At 38.7% G+C, this 19759-nt stretch overlaps 1 protein-coding gene across 1 annotated transcript in view; it reads right to left on the bottom strand.

Annotated features, from left to right (window-relative positions):
* Positions 1–17784, bottom strand: part of LOC146665427 (paired box protein Pax-6-like) — a 30617-nt gene extending 12833 nt beyond the window's left edge. The window contains exons 1-6 of the mRNA XM_085413111.1: positions 17240–17784; positions 13174–13227; positions 7328–7458; positions 6915–7130; positions 4141–4303; positions 447–599 (exon numbers count right to left, since the gene is read on the bottom strand). Of these exons, the coding sequence (XP_085269237.1) occupies positions 447–599; positions 4141–4303; positions 6915–7130; positions 7328–7458; positions 13174–13227; positions 17240–17252 (730 nt within the window). The 5' untranslated portion in view covers positions 17253–17784. The remainder of the gene's footprint in view (positions 1–446; positions 600–4140; positions 4304–6914; positions 7131–7327; positions 7459–13173; positions 13228–17239) is intronic.
* Between the last annotated feature and the right edge of the window lie 1975 nt (positions 17785–19759).

The raw sequence follows: 19759 nt of genomic DNA, 5'->3' as shown, positions 1-19759 counted from the left end.
TAACACTATATAAAGAATTGAATTGAACTGAAGAAGACTCTCCATTTACATGATCAAACTGGAGTCTAGTTGATAGATATGATTCAAAAGTCAGGCTTATAAAATAATTAAAAGGAAAAAAAGGGAAAATCAGGATACTTGGAGAGGGTCTTTATCTAAGCGCTTAAATGCAGACTGCAGCCTTCTTTCTTTTCTTTTGTTTGTGTTGTTTATGGTATCAGCAGAAAAGTGTTCATTATCCATTTTCATGCAAAGATGGATAAAAAAATATTAAACTAGTTTGTAATGCATGCATTACAAAAAATGTAACTAATGGAATTCATTTTAACACATTTCACAAAGGACAGAGTTTCCAGGAAGAGTTCCAGTTTTGGCAAAATCAGCAGGCACATATAGGAGGTTGTATTGTGTAGCTTTATGATGTTATGGTGAATGCCAGAAATTACCTTTTTCTAGTGCTTCTATTTGGTCCTGTGTAAAAGATGTTCTATTTCTCTGGAGCTTCCTCTTCAGCTGTAGTCTCATCTGAGTCTCTTCTGAGTCCTCACCATTGGTACAAACTGATACTGCGTTCTCCCCTCCCTCTGCCTGTGGACACTCTGCACCAAAGAAGAAAACAAGAAAACACACACCAAATGTCGTGACATTACTCCAGTGTTTCATTTTTTTATTTTAAAAAAAAAATCTTACTATGTTATGTTGTCAGACTTTGGAATTTCAGCACATAAAGGTCTTGTATCTGATTACCAGATGATATTGCATCTTGGTACTATACTGTATTCAGAAGAAATTTATGTTACTATTAACTAATTTGAACCAGATTTAAGAAGCCAGTAGAAGACATCAATACTGTGTTGCTCCAACCAAACCTTGTATGTAGGGATGTCTTTATTGTAGAAAGGTCCTTATCCATGCACTATGTCCTTACCATGAATTTTAGAGTAGAGCCCCCAAAACTGAAGTGAACTTGTGGAGTGCTGCAGGAAGTGGGAGACTCCATTTAAGTTGGTATCATGTACTGGGGTATGTCTTAGATACACACTTGTGTCAATAACATGAAATGTATTAATTTTTTCATGTAACTAGCTGATAACCTGATATTTCTGACATCTCTAAATTAAACCAATTGAGTTTAAAAGCACATCAGGTAGGAGATCTACAATTTGGTCTTTGAGCATACAGGAGCTCCAGCTCCCTGTGGAATGCATGTTATTTGTGGTGCTAGCCTAATTATTCATTATCCCCAACAGACAAGCGCTGCACAACAGAATGAAGCTATTGCTCAGTGTCATAGTCAGTCAGGCAGAAAGAGATGGAAATGAGAGCAGACTCCCCCATTCCCTCTGGCACACATACACACACAGGCACAAACATGCTGTAGATGGATAGGAAGGCAGCAGCCGTGGTAGTATAGCATGACTTTGTTTCACTGTTGTACTCCCAGGGTGCTGCAGGAGGGGCAGCAGCATATGAGCCTACTCCATACAACAAATGGGGCCCTCATCCACACAAATTGAAGGAAAAGAAAAGCAAGTTGCAGATATCGACGCTATAAAATGTAAACATTTTTGCATGTGGACAATCTATTTAAACACACTGCCATTGAACAAAACACTGGGGGAAATAACTTTTTTGTAATTTGATAAAATGTTCAAATCTTGTCACGTTGCCACCACCACTAAATGTAATAACACAAGGAAAAGCATGACCTATAGGGCACCTAATGTGAAGTAGGGCAGACTCTTTACTTTGAAAGCAAACAGTTGCAAAATTATACAAAATTTCAAAATTACGTCTAAAACATATTTTGTAATAGTTGTTTGGCTTGTCCTGTTATGAAAACAATTATGAAAAACAAATGTAATTAGCACATCATTTCTTACAGTGGTTTGCTGCTGTTGGATGTCACTCATATTGTACTCGTACAAAACACTTTCTAGCAGCAAATGCTGGTTTATAAATCCAGTGACACAGCCCATTTAAAATGACCAACTAACCTACTAAGCATATTATCTGAACTGTTGTAAAGCAGTATAGCACAGCACTGTGGCAGCACATTGGGTCAAAGTTGATAACTTCTTTGTGTGTTTGGATAAAACATAAAATGGGGAACTGCATGAATTTACAATGAAGTAAAATGCCCAGAAAGCATTTCAGCACTTTTAGTGTAGTTTAAATAGTGACATTGAAATAACACAAAAAAGGAAACCCGTATTAGAGTAAATACACCAGTTAATAAATCGGGGCGATATGCTGTCATTGGATGAGAAATGATTTCTTCGGTGAGCGTTTTGAATTAAATTTGTTGACGTTAAGGAATCTGTGTCTAGATAGATGGATAGAATATTATGTAGAAAGTGTGCACCATTAATTCAATTCATTCATTCATTTATTCAAACCACACTCCGTACGTATGTGTGCGTGAGCTGTAGCACAGCCAATCTAATTAACCAGATTTTTTTTTAAGAAGAAAAAAAAAACGCTCAAAAATGCTGCAAGGAGTTATTTTTTTCAGGTACATAAACTATGAAGTAGTCAACAAACAAACGAAATGCAATATGCAAAACATCCAAGAAGAGAATCACAGACAGAGATGGAACAACTTCCAACTTTGTCCAACAGTTGAAGTTCCATAAAGAAAGGTAGGTGGTGCTTCTCTTTTGCTACGATGAGACAGCTGACTTCATCTAACTTTGTGATGTCAACTAACTTTAATGTGATATTTTTGTCATGCTATTTTAAAGCCGGTCCTACGAGCGCATCCAAGAACAACATGCAGCTTATCTCAGAACTGTCGTTGAAAATTATTCTTGGAGCTAGGTTTAATTGAGCTGCATTTTAAAGAGGTGCAATTTCACAATTTGTGTATATTTTCTAAGTTCACTATTTCGTCATGTGTTGAGAAAAACACAGATTTTAAAACGACATGGTCTAATATTTACATTTAGCATATAACTGCAACATGCTTTCCCCCCCTTTTTTTTAAAGACTCGAAAGGACTGGAAATTCAAAGTTTCAGACTTGTGACTTAACTCGGACTTTTACACAAGTGACTTGAGACTTGAGTTGAGGATAAAGACTTGAGACTTACTTGAGACTTGCAAAACAATGACTTGGTCCCACCTCTGGTTAGAACTATTACTATAAAAACTACTGTAATCTCAAAAAATAATAACATACATTTCATTGTGTTTGAGACTCTACATGTTGCTTATTCATATGAGCAGATGGTTTGAGATATGTCTTCATTCTGTAATGCCAAAGATGTTGATCTGTTTCATGAAGCCGTCTACTCTCTTTGCAAAATGTTTTGCAGTTTCTTGGAGAACTGAGAGAGCAAACAAACAGCCCTGTAATTTCTAAAATGGTGTCTTTTACCTGCTTTATATGAAGATATTACATTGAAAATGTGTGAAGAGAAGAAGAGACAATATTGAATGCAAGATAACAGCTATAAGCTAAATGACTGACAGCATGAATGGATGGTGGAAATGTGAAGTATGAAAACAGTAAGAAAATAATTCACAGCACATGAGTTAGAACAATTCATTTCAAATTGAAGCCCTCATAACCTTTGGAGCATACTGCTAATCACAATTGAGTTTGCTCAGTTGTGATTGCATAATGTAGGTGTGGAACCTTGGTTATTGATATTTCAATATTACTCGCGCTTTTGGGAACTGTTGATTTTGTTGTCCTTCTACTATTAGTATACATTTCCAGGTCACTTTATTGCTTCATTGCTGTTCTGAGTTTTCCGAAACCTCTACTTTATTAGGATGTCCCACACAACCATCTGTAGACAGCAGACAACAGTTCATGGAGTGAAAATGCTTATTGATGCCAGAGGTCAACAGAGAATGGCCAGACAAACAGTAACTCAGATAACCAGTCCTTTTAACCAATATATGCAGTAGCGCATCTCCTAACTCACAACTTGAAACTCACAGCTTGAATCAAATGGGCTAAAGCAGCAGAAGACCGCACTGGTCACATGTCAGATATGGCTACAATTCACATGAGCCCTCCAAAATTTAACACCAATTCAAAACATTTGGTTTTTGTAAAATTAGAAATCGTCTCTTCTGTGAACGAATTAGTGAAGAAGAATCGCAGTGTTACTTTGAGTTAATGTCTCACCAGTGGCAGAGAGTGCTGTCCCAGGATGCCATCCTGAGCGTCCTCCCCAGCTGCTTTGTGCATTGAGCATCTTGAGTTTGTCAAACATCCCTTCAGCTCCCACTGTGCCCATTGGTTGCTTGTCACTAGCCAAATTCCTAAGCACTCGATTTATTGATGAAACCTGGTGACAAACACAACAACATAATTACATAAGACACACTTTAGTTGTATATTGTTGTCATTGGTGGGTTGAGGATGTAGCACTTGTGCAGGGCCAGAAGTAATGATTCCTCCTTGCTTGATAATAAAGAAGTGTTTGTGTAATTAAAATCTCCTCTCTCTGTGGTTATTGAGGTACGCTGCTAGACTGCAAACAGTAGGAGAAATGTTGGAATCACAGCTAGTGCAGCAAGCAGCTGATATGGCACAGATGCTGGCAGAGGAGTTGGCTGTGCACTTCCTACTTGCTTCAGGGCGGCTGTGACTCAGGAGGTAACGTGAGATCAGTCTGCTATTCAGAAGGCGGGTGGTTTGATCCAACCTGCAGTTCAAAAACATCCTTGTGAAAGATACTGAACCCTGATCTTGTCCAAGATGCATCCATCTAAGTTTGAGTGTATGATCATTAAAAGTACTTAGGATTAGAAAAAAGCACTGTATGAATGTATGTGTAAATGAGGCTTGTCATAAGAAAAGCACTTTGAGTGCTCAAATTGTATGGAAATTGGGTTCCAGTCATCTGGAAAGTGAACTGAACTGGCCCCCCAAAGATCATCACTGCCAGTTGAGAGGCACTGCAGTGGGGACTGTTCATTCCTCATTCATTTACACACAGGAGCTGAAAAACACAGCCACATGGTGGTTGTAACTGAGAGATGCAACTAGAGACCAGCAGCTGTGGGAAATGGTGGTCTTGGAGCAGTTTGTGGATGGACTGTCAATAGAAACAGCAGACTGGGTGAAGAGGATAAGTCACTAGGAAGCTTGAAGGCAGCGGTCACAGATGAATCCATGCGGGGGACCACGCAGCAGCAGGCTGTGGGCAGAAGGCTACATATCCGATTCCAGCACCATGGAGGAAATCCCTTCCGTCTCAAGCACAACACAGCACCTCTCTGCCAGGTCACATTAATCTCATACAGCATCATGGTGAGACTTCCCTGGGAATGATGGTTCAGTCACTACTCTGTAGGTTGTCAGAACAGAGATGAAAAGTAGTTCTAAAAGAATTGAAAGACATGCTGGAGATGGAGGGGAGAACCAGATTCTCGATGGACTAAGGTGATATCTAATCCCATGCCCTGGCTGAGTGAGCTCCTGGACTGGTTAGGCACTCGGAATTTAACACTACTGGCAGATTCCCTTATCTCCAGAGACCAAGCGAATAATGCCTTCTCCACTGTGCACCAATTTGTCATACTCGCTTTTGTTTGCTTGTTTGGTGCTCCAGCCATCTTCCAATGCCTTCTGGTTGGGTGCCTCCCATGTTGGATATGTTGCCTCCTACCTGGATGACATGATCATACACTGCAACACCTGGGTTGAGCATATGCAGCAGGTAGCTGCAGTGCTGGAGTCCTTGTTGCAGTTTGGAGTCACTACCAACCCAAAGAAGTGTGCAGAGAGAGGTGTAGTATCTGGATTACCACTTTTGCAGCAGGCAAGTGCACATTACAACCTGCCCACAGATGAAGATCAAAGAGAGGTACATCAGTTTTTGGGGTTAGCTGTTTACTATGGGGAGGTTTATCCCAAACTTCGCAGGCCCCTCTGACCCACCCAGAAAGGTGTCTCACATCTGGTCCAATGGGCGGACTGGTTCCAGATGGCATTTGAGAGGGTGAAACACCCCAACCTTCTTTCTCCCTGTTATCTTGCAGACCAGTGCTTCAAACTGAGGCCTAGTGGGCATTTATGTCTCATTGGGTGTGTGGGGTCGACTGCCCACTGCTCCATATTCAGTCTATTGATTTATCTGTTTACATCAGCAGGAAAATGTCAGAATGTGAACCCACTATAGCAGGGTACAAAATAAATGCTTGTGAGTCTGGTGCACTGTTGATTGTAAATGTGCTACAGTGTAGTAAATAGTGGTGGTGGTGGTGGTGGTGGTGGTGGGGGGGGGGGGGGGGGGGGGTAAGTTAAGTGGGTTAAGTCAGGTGGTGGGGTATGAGGCTCGGCTGCAAGAGGGAGAGGTGGAGCAGGATGGGGAGAGTGGCACATCTGGTGTGCATTTGATAATCATTCTCTCTCTCCATACTGTAGGCATGGGGCTGGAGGATGAACAGAGTGAAGCACAGAAGCAGTAAAGCTTCAGAGCTGGGCTGTTTGGAGGAGTAAACATTGTTCCTGTGTGCTGGAGCCGTTTGTGTAGTTAAAATCTCCCCTCTCTGTGGTTACTGGGAGAATTTGCTACAGCCTCCTATAGTTTTCTGTTGGACTGTTAACAATATGACTTAACAATGAGTAAATACAGTGGCTGTCCACAGTCAGATCAGGTTTATTATTTGAGTGAAGTGTTGTTTTAAAGACACTTTTAAAGACAATAATGCTTCTATATGTAGCAACCCCACTTGCAGCATGTCACCGCAATAGATATCGTCTCATAAAACAACTCACAAGCACCCTGCGACAATTATTTTTGTCATTTGTTTCTATACAAATAAAAGTAAACTCAAAATTTACATGAAATATCTAATTAAATATGGTGAAGGGGGTTTTAATGATTAGTCTACCTTGTCATGGAAAGATTTTTAATTACATGACTTTGCTGAAAAACAGAAGGGTCTTACACTGGGTATATTGTCGTTGGTGCAGACTCCCTCTGCAAGCAGTCGGTCTCTGATCTCCCAGGCAAAAATGGATGGACACTCTCTCTTGTACTGAGCAATTCTTCCCACCACCTCTGGAGTGGCCACTCTGGGTTTACTCCCACCTATGGCCCGTGGACGGATTGAACCTGTCTCATAATACCGGCCTAAGATCTTACTCACACAGCCATTAGACACCTGGGCAACATAATAACACACATCTTTGTTAGACAATCTTTGGAACAATTATATATTGCCAGTAAAAAAAGAAAAGAAAAGAAAAGAAAAAAATACTTCTCTATTTTTTATTTGTTCACAATGTCTAGCAAGAATTTGCATTTTTCTGTATGACATGTGATGGATATTTTTGTGGTGTTGTAACCACCTTGCAATACCTGCAGTATTCTGGATATGTCACATGGTCGAGCACCGCTGTGTGCCAGCTCCACTATCTTCTGCCTGGTAGAGTCAGGTAAAGGTCTCCCATTCACAAACACACCTCCCAGCTGGTTTACTCCACTGTGGCCTACACAGATATACCCACATACCCACCATACCCACATGCACGTGCACACACACACACACACACACACACACACACACACACACACACACACACACACACACACACACACACACACACACACACAAAGGTTTTCAGCAACTTATTTACTGTATTATTTACTCTTATTTTACTCTATAACAGCAGAGGCCCAAAGTAATAAAAAAAAGCAGCACTAATGAAACAAGTGGATGAAAAGGGCAGGAAAACCAACCCGAAACATGAGAACATAAATAGAAAGATTTCCTCCGACACTGTGTTTTTTGCGGTATCCTTATATATTTTAGTTATTGCATGTACAGCATATAGTAATGTCTAGCATTTCCAAATGTTATCTGTCTTTTTTCTGTCATCAGTTAAATAAACAACTATGTTCTGATGTTCTTCCATGCGTTAAACATGTTTCGTTTTAGCCTTCTTTGACCCAGGCCTTTTGTTGCTGCACTTCTTCTTTAAAATGATTGAAAGCTCTTTTTTCAGTCAAGTTATAATAAAATAGAATAGCCCTTTATTGTCATTGTACATGTACAATGAAATTATGTTTTTTTTTGTTTTGTTTTTGTTTTTTGTTTTTTGTTTTTTTCATAATGTTTCCATGTATTCGAATGTTTGGGATCATTGATGTGACATTAAATTCACCACCTTTTCAAATTCCTCCAGACTGGGGGCCACATTTTCATTCAATATTGGGTTAAACAAAATTGAAATTATAGTGCATAATTTTGCATTAGATACAAGAAAGCTGTGGTGGTCACAGGTTTGTCATTACACTTTTCATCCAGTTACAGTTACCTGGAAATTGTATGCTTAATTACTTTTGTTTTAGTGAACAAAGGAGTACTTTATTTGTACACAGATAATAACTACAGCATTTGCTAAAGTACTGAAGTTTCCTTCAGGATTACCACGATGAAACAAGCATACACACATAAAGACTCACAGGTGAAAACAACACACATCTGCTGTTGCACTTTTTGAGTATTACTCTGTATCTATTTCTGATGTGCTCACATTCATTGATCTATAGCAATAGCTGTATGTGATCATCCTTATTATTCCTGAACTGCAGCAGCTTAGGTTGGAGTCCAACCTCCAGTCTCCTTTGTAAAGTAAGTTTGAATGAAGCAGAAAACACTTTTAACATGTTGCAGGTCTGAAATGTTTCAGCGGCGGGAGCTGACACATGCTGTGCCGTGACACTCTTGGGGTTAAGTAGAGATTTATGCTGATTCAATTGTCTATTGTGTATTAATGGCTGTGAGGGGGGAAGCATATTGCAGATTTTTTTTAAATCCTCATGGATTAATAAATCAGACAACCATCCAATACACAAAGACACACACACAAAGATAAAGCAAGGTTGTTGTTTTTTTGCAGAAGTCATTTAGATGCACAAACATATACTCTGTTAGAGTTTTGTTTCTTTATTACTAATGTCATCCCTCTATCTATCCGTCCATCCAGCCAGCAGCATATAGCAGCGGTAGGGACATGTAGGCCTGCAGGGTGGAGATGGGTGAGGGGGATCCCACCTTCCTCACCTGCCAAATCACACCCAGTGTATAAAAGAAAGAAAAAAAATTACCTCAGCTATTCTCTATGTGAGAAGTCAGACATCCTGTTTCTATATATTTCATATATACCAATGAAAAGTAATGATGGGTGGCTGCAGTAGCTGTTGCAGTAACCTGCAACCAGCAAATGCTACTCTGGTCTCTGCATGTCTCTGCATTTGTCTTTAAATAATGATTAATAAAATAATCAGCTGTGCAATTCAAAAAGCTGTCTGTTCATTTAGTTGCATGCAGACAACAGAGAAGACCCCAGTCTTCTCCTCTATTGCAGGAGAGCTTCTCAGCTAGAAAAACAAGTGGATCAAGTGGATCACAAAAGGTTTGTGCTCCACAAAACCTCGCACTGTCAAAGCTTTGGCTTTGAACAGCTCTTCTGCTTAATTAAATTATAGAAAGAGTCACGGCCTCCACAGAGGTTACTGCTGACTTTAGGTGTGAGACTGCATTATTTCTAATTGTCCTTCATGCTGCCTCACATCATGTTCACTTTGTGTTTTGGGGTTGATAGTTTCACTGAAAAATGTTAATCACAGTCCCACTTCCCCAGGGAAAACACTCAGGCCTTCCTCTCTTGACACACAATTAATAGACAGACATATGGAGTCAATTTGGACCTCTCTCTCTCTCTCTCTCTCTCTCACACACACACACACACACACACACACAAAACAAGAGCAGGTGGGCTCTTGGGAAGAGATCAGCAGCTTTCACATTAAATCAGCTCTTTCACACTGAACCTGACTTCAATTAACTTTCACTTTAACAGTGTAGTGCTTTCATTGACAAAGATCTTCAAATAAAACAAGAATATGGTTCATTCAAACCTTCCGTTGTTCAGTGTCTACACAGCACAGCTGTTTCCCATCAAACATTCTAGTAACAGGAAAAATATTGTTTGTTGTTGCCTTTAAACATAAATGTTTGATGTTGTAACAGCAGCGCGGTTAAGATTTAGTTTCTCTTACAAAAGAAACGGCTTGATAAAGCTGTGTAATGCATCTATTTTTTCCTACTTATCCAGTTATGGCTCACAGGTGCCTATCCTAGCTGTCTTACGGCTAGAGTTCAAACACACGCTGGACTGTCACAGGGCTGACAGACACAACAAATGACACTCACAGTTTAGAATAAGCAGATAACCCATACATATTTTTATACTGCCCAGAGAAAAGCCATGCAAGTGCCAGTAAAACCTAACACAAAGGCCCCAGCCTAGGCTTGAACTAAGGAGCTTCCTAAAGTCAATGTTTGAGGCAACAGCACTAATCACCACACCACTAAACTGCTAGTTTGTATTATTGTGTACTTTGCTAAGATCACTCAAGGCTCATCTACGTAGTTACACTTTCCAGCGATGGTAACTGTGACAAAGCTAGCTAGGTTTTAGCTTCTCATGACCAGTGTTTTGGAAAATCGATTATCTAAAACCTCCAAACCACACAGCAACAGCGGTAGAGCAGGTCTGCCAATAGGAAGGTCAGTGTTACAGTTCCAGATGAGTGGCAGGGTACTGAAGTGTGTGCATGATAGATAAAAAACACTTAAAGGTATCGAATAAAGTACCGTGCAAATGGGTGGATGTGGCTTGCAGTAGAAAGCACTTTGAGTGCTCAGAGGAGAAAAGTATTGTAAGTTCCAGTCCATTTTCAGGGTTGCTGCATTATAATCTGTTCTGTTTTGGACTACTTATTTCTGGCTACTGAGAAGCAGCACACTTCTTAGACCTCCTTCTAGGCAGAGGAAGAAGAGATACTCCAGGGGAACATACTGAGCTGCTTTCAAGGTTTGGCCTCTTCTCACTTGTACTTGCTCTTAGTTTTATATTGGGCCAAACGCAAACTGTCTCCTGAAGTGTGCACATTTGCACCTTTTACCACAGAGAACAAGTGGGAGAAACAGAGATTTTTTTTATAGTGCAGCAATATATCTATGGACCGCCTATACAGTTAGAGGTGATATATGAAAAGTGCCAAACAAATGCAAACTGTTAACATTTATAGACAAACCAGAAGACAACATTCATATGACATCAAGACAATGTAAGGTGTGAAGGGAGGGGATGCAGGTCAGACTACGCAAAGCTGATGCAAAGAATGAGGCTGTCTCAGCCATGTCTCAGTCCAGCATCTCGAGTGAAAGGCTGGAGGAATGACAAGCCAATGAGCCACAAAAGGGCAAATGTTACAGTAAAAATTCTATTCAGTTGACATAAGTTCAAATATTGAACATTTCATTCCTTGATGATTTGGTAACACCTGTAATTGTGGTAACAGCAACTTATTTAAACTTATTTTAAGTTGTTCTAATAACACATCCAACATAATTCTGTAGAGGAGCAAAACTGTCAGTTGTCATCTTCATAAAGAAACTGACTTATAACTGGCCTCTTCCCGTGCACATAACATGAATCTGGTAACAGCAACAGCATGATTCTGCAGCTTATTACCTGAATCCCACATCTTATGGCTGTTTTTTTTTTTTCATTCCTTTATTACTTATACACTATTAAACAAATATTCATTATCAGAGTTCATAAGTGCTATGGCTGTTGTTAAGTGTGCTGCACGTAAAAGTCTTTTAATGCTTTGTTTTTCTTAGTGAAACAAACGATGAAAGGTTAAGTTTCACCGAAAGGATATGTTGCCCTGTAACTGAAATTAGCATTCGAATTAATAACACAGTGAATAACGAATGTACGTAGTTAGCTTTCCTGAGCTAGAAGCTCAGATTCACACTCTTGCCCAAATATCATCATCATGTTCAATTTTAAAATCCAGAATTTGTCTGAGACTTCAGAAACACACGACTGATCCCACAATTAATAAGTGAACAATTCATTTTTATATGCAGTTTTATACAGCAATCTTTACAATTACCACTGTATAGTGATAATCTTTGTTCTCAATTGTGACTTTTTTGTCTTTCACTTGTTTCCTATTTAGTTTCAAGTTTAAAGAATTCTGTTTAGAAGTAACTCTTAGACCTAATAAATCAAAGTCGTCTTCCGTTTGGATTTTTTATTTTTAATGAGTTGTCGGGTTCAGACGTGTGTTCATAGGTCATACTGCACACTCACTGAATTATGTTGACTACTGTATGCTAATCAGTCATCAATAAATCTTAAGGCATTAATGATCTAAGCAAATAAATATTAGTCATTTTAAGGATCTAATAATAAAAGCAACCATTCAGACATTTAGGAATAATATTCTGTTTTTAAATGTTTTTAATTTCTGTCATTTGCTTTTATCTGACTGTTTTTAATCTTACCGTCGTCCATTCATGACCTTCCAAACCTGTCATTAAATATTTCTTTTTTGATCACTTGGAAAATAAAGTTAAAGAAAAGTAAGCTTAAAAAATAAAATAGAAGAAAAAACTTAATTAGATGATGAACTAAGAGTAGCTGAAACCACATTTGCGCAGCAGGTCTGGTAGATAATCTCTTCACTACATCACGTATACAGACTTTCAAATATTAAGCTATTTTATTTTGAAAATGTTTTCCTTTATATTTGGTGTGTGTGGGAATGTGCATTTCATGAGGCAGCTTTGCTATTTACATGTCCGGCACGCGTGCCGATGACATTATGAATTATTTGGAGTCAGATTTCTGACCACTTAGTGAATGTGAGGCTAACATTCATTCAGATCTGACTCTGTTTCTGTCTGCTCTTTCACGGTGGACAGATATAGTCGTTTTTAAAGTTTTCTGCCAGAAAAAGCTGATTACAAGAAAAACAATAAGCTGAAAGTCACTATAAGGACTCATAAAGCTGTTCCACATCAACGAGCAACTTTTTTTCATATTGTTGCCAGGTACACTGATGCTATAGAAAAACCACAAAGCAATAAACCAGAATTGTCATTTAATGTGATCAAACTGTTTTACAACATAAGTTATTATTACAACATAAGCATTTCCAGTGTGACAGAATTACAGTCAGTGACTTAAACATTTTAAATGATTGTAGAGGTTAGAGATTTCTACATGTATGTATAGCGCTATAACCCTTGATAACACCAGACCTGATTTTTTTTTTTTTTTGATAAAGTAACATTAAAAATGAATAAGAACAACATATACTTTTGAGAAGAAACTTACTGTTTTGCATCATGGAGGCCACACCACTCTCCCAGCTTGTTTGACTTCTGTAATCTGCACAAACAGAGAAGATGTGAGAAACAGCGTACTACACATGCCTCTACCTGGATAGTGAATTGCAAGAAAGAATAACCTGAATCTCTAAAGGTCAGATTTGCATCATTAACTTTATGCAACAATATAGAAGATTACTGACTATGTTGTTTTTAAGATCTTTATAGGGGTGAAGATTAGATAAAACTGAAAAAAAGACCTTGTCTGGATGGTGGACTAGCTATCCTATGGTTGGTAGTAATGCACATATGAGCGCTCACACTCAAGATTTATGGAATGACATGATTTAAAATGTACAAAGAATCCTTCTCTATACTTCTTTTTTTAATTACCTGACTGACCATTTATTATATTTTCTTGCATACATGTTTTAAAACTAGTAAGAAAAACTATATGGCTCCAAAGAAATAGGTCTAGTCATGTAGAAAGTAGGAGTGAGAAGTAGTTGTACCACAGACAAGGATCAAGCAAAAACACCCAATAATATCTTTTTCTCAAGTTTCTTTTTTTGTTTTTAAGAAAATATCTCCAGCAATACTATAAATTTACAGGACGAAAATATTTCTTTTGGGGGAAAATGTGACTATTTAATTAAATACAGAAAATAGCCTAGCTAGCCAAATAGCCTAACCACTGAGCTGTCTAAGTGACAAACTATTTTTTCAGCTTTGTTTCATATTTTATTCTTCATTATTGGAATTACATGTGGATCATAATAAAAATAATAGTCAAAATATATAAATAATAATCTAAAAATAAATTATAGAAAAATGTCAATTCAGACTTGTGTTACAACTAAATGAGATCATAGTATTCTGTCACAAGATACAAAGTTTTGCACAAAAATCCTTTATTTTGTGCCGTTTCAACATAATTTCGAGTAATTTCGTCCTGCTGAAATATATATAGATATGAATTGTTTTCATCTTTAGTAGAGAGCCCCTCATCAATCATTCAATAAATAAGTCACCATTATGAAAGCATGATTAGGCAGAGCAATAGGAGCAGTTTTTTGGGATTCACGTGTAGAGAAACACATGACACCCCTGTTCTCAAAATCACAGCCCTATTAGGTTAAGTTGAGAAAAACCTAACCAAGAAAGGCTTCAAAGCAGCTTTCTCTTAAGCGCTTGTCATTAACAACCTGCATAATGAACATTAAGCAGCTCCACACAAGAACAAACGCATACACATGCCGACTGTGGCACCTTGTTCCCGCTATAACTCGGGCTTTTCTCCCAGTGAAAGAAGACAAAGAGCCGGAGGAGCGGAGCGGCGGCTCAGCTCGGTAAATACCCGCCGGGCTTTGTGTGTCCGCGGGGTTTTAGTGTCGTCGCCTCGTTAGCTGCGGCTCGTTAAAAAACTCGCGACACAAAAACGCAGCGGGCAGCCCAATTTGACCAGTACAACTGACATAAAAGAGTTCTGTTGGACGCAGTGATGACAATATAAAAGTTTCATTCAGCTGCATTCACTGCGTGGATATGAGAGACAGACGGGGAGAGAGAGACAGAGAAGCATTTCAATTTGAAAATTTGAAATCAGGAGTGTGTGTGTGTGTGTGTGTGTGTGTGTGTGTGTGTGTGTGTGTGTGTGTGTGTGTGTGTGTGTGTGTGTGTGTGTGTGTGTGTGTGTATTTTATTATATATACAGCGTTTCCATATAGCTCTTGACCGGTACGACTTAAAGCTTTAGGCCACATCAGTTACAAGAGACCACAGAAATAACTTTTTACTGGAATCTGTTCCCACTTCATTTAGCAAAGTATCAAGAGGCTGGACTTTTTGGTAGCTCGTAATTAAGCAGTGTGTTCACGATCAAGGTCTTTTAGGTCACCAGGGAACACATACACTGTCATACTGTGGATCTATACTTTGTACTTTGTACATCTGAATATAATTTGGTATTTAGTGCTGGTAGTTTGGTTGTTATTTGGTTAGTTTTGTATTATTGTAGGGTCTTTGAGGCAACTGTTGTTGTGATTTGGAGCTATATAAATTGAATTGAATTGGGTAGATGAGTAGCCTGTGTGTTACACATATATATAACTAACTGACGGTATTCGGTTAGCTTCTAATTGAAAATATTAACGTGGAACATGAAATGTAAAAAGAACGCCTTCTATTCTAGTTTTTCATCATAAAGACGGAGGCATTTTCTCGCTTCCGTCAAATGAACAAAGTATCAGATGTGACTCAGGTGCACAGAGCAGACACGTGTCTTAATCCTCCTGTCCCCAGTACAACATATGGCAGCAGCCCCACTTCGCTCTCATTCTTTAGACACACACACAAAAATAATATGTTCTGAATTCGCACGCTGGATGAATTTATTCCGGCCTGATTAATCATGCGTTTAATTGGCTTCAATTTGATTAAGATGTTCATTAACGCCTGACTTAATTAGATCATCAATTAAGAAAATATTTATCGTAAACTGCCTGTGGATTTCAAAATCATCTCAGTCAAAACAGCATGAGAGTACAATGACAGCAAACGGTAGACTTTGAAATAATTTCTGAGGTGACGTATTTTTAAATGTGCTCCGTTTTCCAAACAGGGATTTTGAGTCGAGGCCTAAAAAGAAAAAAAAAACATTCAAATAAAAAGCAAAGGTCTTCTCCCACAGTGTGATCGTGGATAGGTTTAAATAAACTGACGAGAGTAACTTTAATGGTTAGTGTCCACATTCTGTCGTTTTAGGGTTTGGGGGATTTTATTTGTTTGTTTTTCGTTTGTTTGTTTAAAAATGCTAAAGGAAGGATACCTCCTGCATATTTTAGATGCCGTCTTTACAGACAAGTGGCTACAAATGGTGATGAAGTTCGTGTGTTTTATTTTGACCCTTCAGTACTGTTTAAATACAATCGTTTTAGCAAGATGGCAATTATTACCATTATCACTATGATCGCGATGATGATATGATTGTTATAATATAATGAAACATCGCCAGTCTAGTGTCAAACAACGCCCAGGCTCGGTAGAAACGCGGGGAGTGCGTAAAAGTGTTAGAAAGCGGTGTTCACCACTGTTCATTTGTCCTTATAAGTCTGATATTTAATAACTGTTCAATAGAGGATGCGCAACAATCTCTGGGTGGTAGAAATTGTATGGTAAATATATTCCTATATGTAACCCATTTGTTATGGGTTTAAACAGAATATCCAGCATACCCATAATATCCGACAACTTTGTTGCTGGATTGTTTAATTCCAATCGCAATGAAGGAAAAGGCGGGATTAAGTTTATTAGTTAAATTAGAGTTTAAGGCTCCTGCTTTTTTAAAAAAACACTCTCGTTACTTTCTGCGGTAAAGTTCGGGGAAACCTTGTCCTGCGTGAAGGCAGCAGCGGCTCAGTCCACAGCGGCCGGGATCACCTGTCGCTCACCGCACCGCACAACTATGAAAAGGAGTTTTTTTTGTTTGTTTTCTCTTTTCTTCCTGACCCGGCTGTTTTAGTCTGAAAGAACATAACCCTGAACAAAGCACAGCAATCCGGCCCTGTGCAGAGGCCATTGGCCCGCGATCACACACACATCAATGTCTTTGGAGTTTAAACCTGAAACCAATCAATGAATAAAAATCTTAAAAATTTAAATCAATTAAATCGCACACTTAAAACAACACTTCTCTCTGTCTATAATGACGTTTTTTTACAGTAAAAGAGGGGAAGGGCTTGTTTGGAAAAGTTGGTCACCGTTACATGTTCCGTCTTTCTTCTCTTTTTCTCGTTCTTCTGTTTTTTGGTAATTTAATTATTTTTAATTAAAAGGGGGACCGAGTACAATTAGAAGATAAATGTTGCCATTTCACGCATTGTACCAGTTAGCGTAACGCTTCTGATAATTTTCTCTTTCTTCCAACAACAACAATAGCAAAGAAACAAACCTAACGAGCTAAAATGCTTTTACATCAGCACTTGGTTCTCACCCTTCAACCTTATCCGTTATAGCGCGATAACTTTTCAACTCCATCCTTGACTAAGAGAGAGAGAGAGAGTGAGCAAGCTTACCTTTCTGTGGCATGTTGCAGAATCAAAGTTTTGGTTTGTTTAGTTTTCCAACAACCTCTTTCTTCTATTCTTTCCTTCACTTAGTTTCTTCTTGACTGAAGAGACAAGTGCACAGAGATAGAGACACAGAGCTGGTCCTCTGAGAAGGAGGAGAGAGAGAGGAGGACAAGTGGGAGGGCTGTGCCAGTGAGAGAGAAAATGGGGACCAAGAGTGGAAAAGATGGGGAGGAGGGTTTGAACGGTATGGGCTAAGTTTGCATGTGTTACTCTGATTTATTGGGTAAAATTGGCAAACATTTAAAGAGATAGTGCTTTAAATTGTTACAACTGCATGCACATGCTTTGGACAGGCGGGTTTTGACCTGGATTGCTTCAGTGGTTCGTGCAGCGGATTTGAAAAGGTAAAAAAAAGCTTGGACTGTTAAACATGATTAAACCTGTTGTCACTGCCTCCCCGAGTTTCGTGTGCCTTTTGTGTTTCTTTAGGTCTCTTCACTAAAAAGTCATGAGGGGTGACGAATTTGGCAATATGAACTACATATGTTCTGTGTTACTAATTTCTATTTCTCATCTAAGCATGTCTTAGTTTTGTACTTTACTATTTGGCCTTGAAGCACTTTTAGTCATTTAATCATGTTGAAATGAGGGGAAAGTTATATTTTTCACTTCAACTACACCCTCTGGCCATGGAGTAAAAAAGTTCGTACTGTCTTCCATTGTGTGCTCCAGTTTGAAGAAAAATGATAAAGTACTATTGAAAAAAAACGCACACCCTTTAAAGTTAAAACTGAAATATTTTATTTCTGTATATTAACTGACTACAACAAGCTTGTGTCACTGAATTGCATTTAAGTAGTATTGACTTAACAGTAAATGCAAAAGACTGTATTCACTGTTGATGTGGCTGCTCTGTTGGAAGTGTGTGAGCTGTAATGTTACACGTAAAATTCTCTGCAAACAGGGAAGGAAGTGGGAGGAATACCAGGGTCTCAGGGAAGGTGAGTAGGCAGGAAGTATCACAGGCAAAAGTAAGTCCAAATCCAGAAAGTGTTTAATTCAGCCAGAGGATTCATCAGTCACATGTACCAGGGACTGTAGAGGATAAGACAAGAATCCAAGCACAGCTCAAAAAAGAAGGTAGACAGTGAATAAAATACCGCTACTGGAGTGCTGTGATCTGTCAGAGGATGGTGAAGCACACAGGTCCTTAAATCCACTGGAGGTAATGAAGAAAAAGAGAAAAGGTTTAGCAGCTAACCCTCAGCAGCAGCTGATGATGCCACGCCTCCTGGTGGAGCTTCCAGGGGCTTACAGAACGAGAGAGAGAGCAGTTTCAGTGTGTTACACACACACACACACACACACACACACACACACACACACACACACACACACACACACACACATAAATTCTGCTTTTAAATAGCCCAGGAACCACGAGTAAGCCAGCAGTCCGTAAACAAAACAATCTGCTGGAGTCAAATGTTACTATATTGTGATGGATTTCAAATTATGTTCTTTTGCCTCTTTTTTTCCCAATTCTTGATTCAACAGAGACACTAATATGGACCAAATTATTTAAGATCTCTGAATTTAGAGGCAGGAAATTAGAGGTCATCTGTGCCTTTTTGTTTTTAAGACAGTTCCACAGTTGAACTAATCGTTGTCTCATTTATAGCTGTAGCTGCACATAGTGACATGTCTGTGGAAAGGTTTTCAGAAATTTTTCTATCATGGTTAAAATTTTATTTGTAAATAAATTCTTGAAGTCATAACTAGTTAAAGGAAGGTTTGGCTCAACAGAGCTCTCACTCTTTGTTAGACTGGCCACGGTACCGAAAATAAACCTGGGGTTGTTCTTATGTTCATCAATCACTGATAAATAATGAGAGGTCCTAGATTTACACAAGTTTTGCTAATTTCTTTGTTTTGTTTTTAATACAGCAAGAAGGTTTTTCCTGGGCTAATCGAAGGAAAGATTTTCTTTTGTTTGTTTTAAGATGCATGTTTATTATACCAGGGAGTCAAACACTTCTGATTTGACACTTTCTTTTTAGAGTATAGAAGGTGGTATGCAGTGAGGGTATAATGCTGTTAATGAGATAATCGAACTCTGTTGGAATAGAGTTTAGGTAGCTTCTCTGCATGGTGTTGGCCCATGGCATTGAACAAAACTGGAATTACTTCCTTAAGTTACAGCACTTTCAGAAAGGCATCTACTGTAATGAAATTTATTCTCCTCTGCTGTGTAATAACATTTCAATTTATAGTATGAATTAAGAAATTAGTGAAAAGAAGATTTTCAGGGAATCTCGTTAAGTTTTCTGTCAGGTTTACAGAAAACCAGGATCAAACGCAGGACTTCCTGATTTGAGAGAGTGAGTGAGAACAAACAATCAAAACTGTGCAAATAGTCCAAAGAACATGGTTTCCTCCATGGCAATTTCCTGACTCCCGTGCGGTGAATCACTCACGAGGTGTCATAATATGTACAAATCTTTCAACAATATTTACAAATGT

Source organism: Rhamphochromis longiceps, linkage group LG7 (assembly GCF_057381845.1).
Source record: "Rhamphochromis longiceps isolate RC_006_pf linkage group LG7, R_longiceps_female_GT1.1, whole genome shotgun sequence".
Taxonomy (NCBI): Eukaryota; Metazoa; Chordata; class Actinopteri; order Cichliformes; family Cichlidae; genus Rhamphochromis; species Rhamphochromis longiceps.
This window is presented reverse-complemented; position numbering and strand designations above follow the sequence as displayed.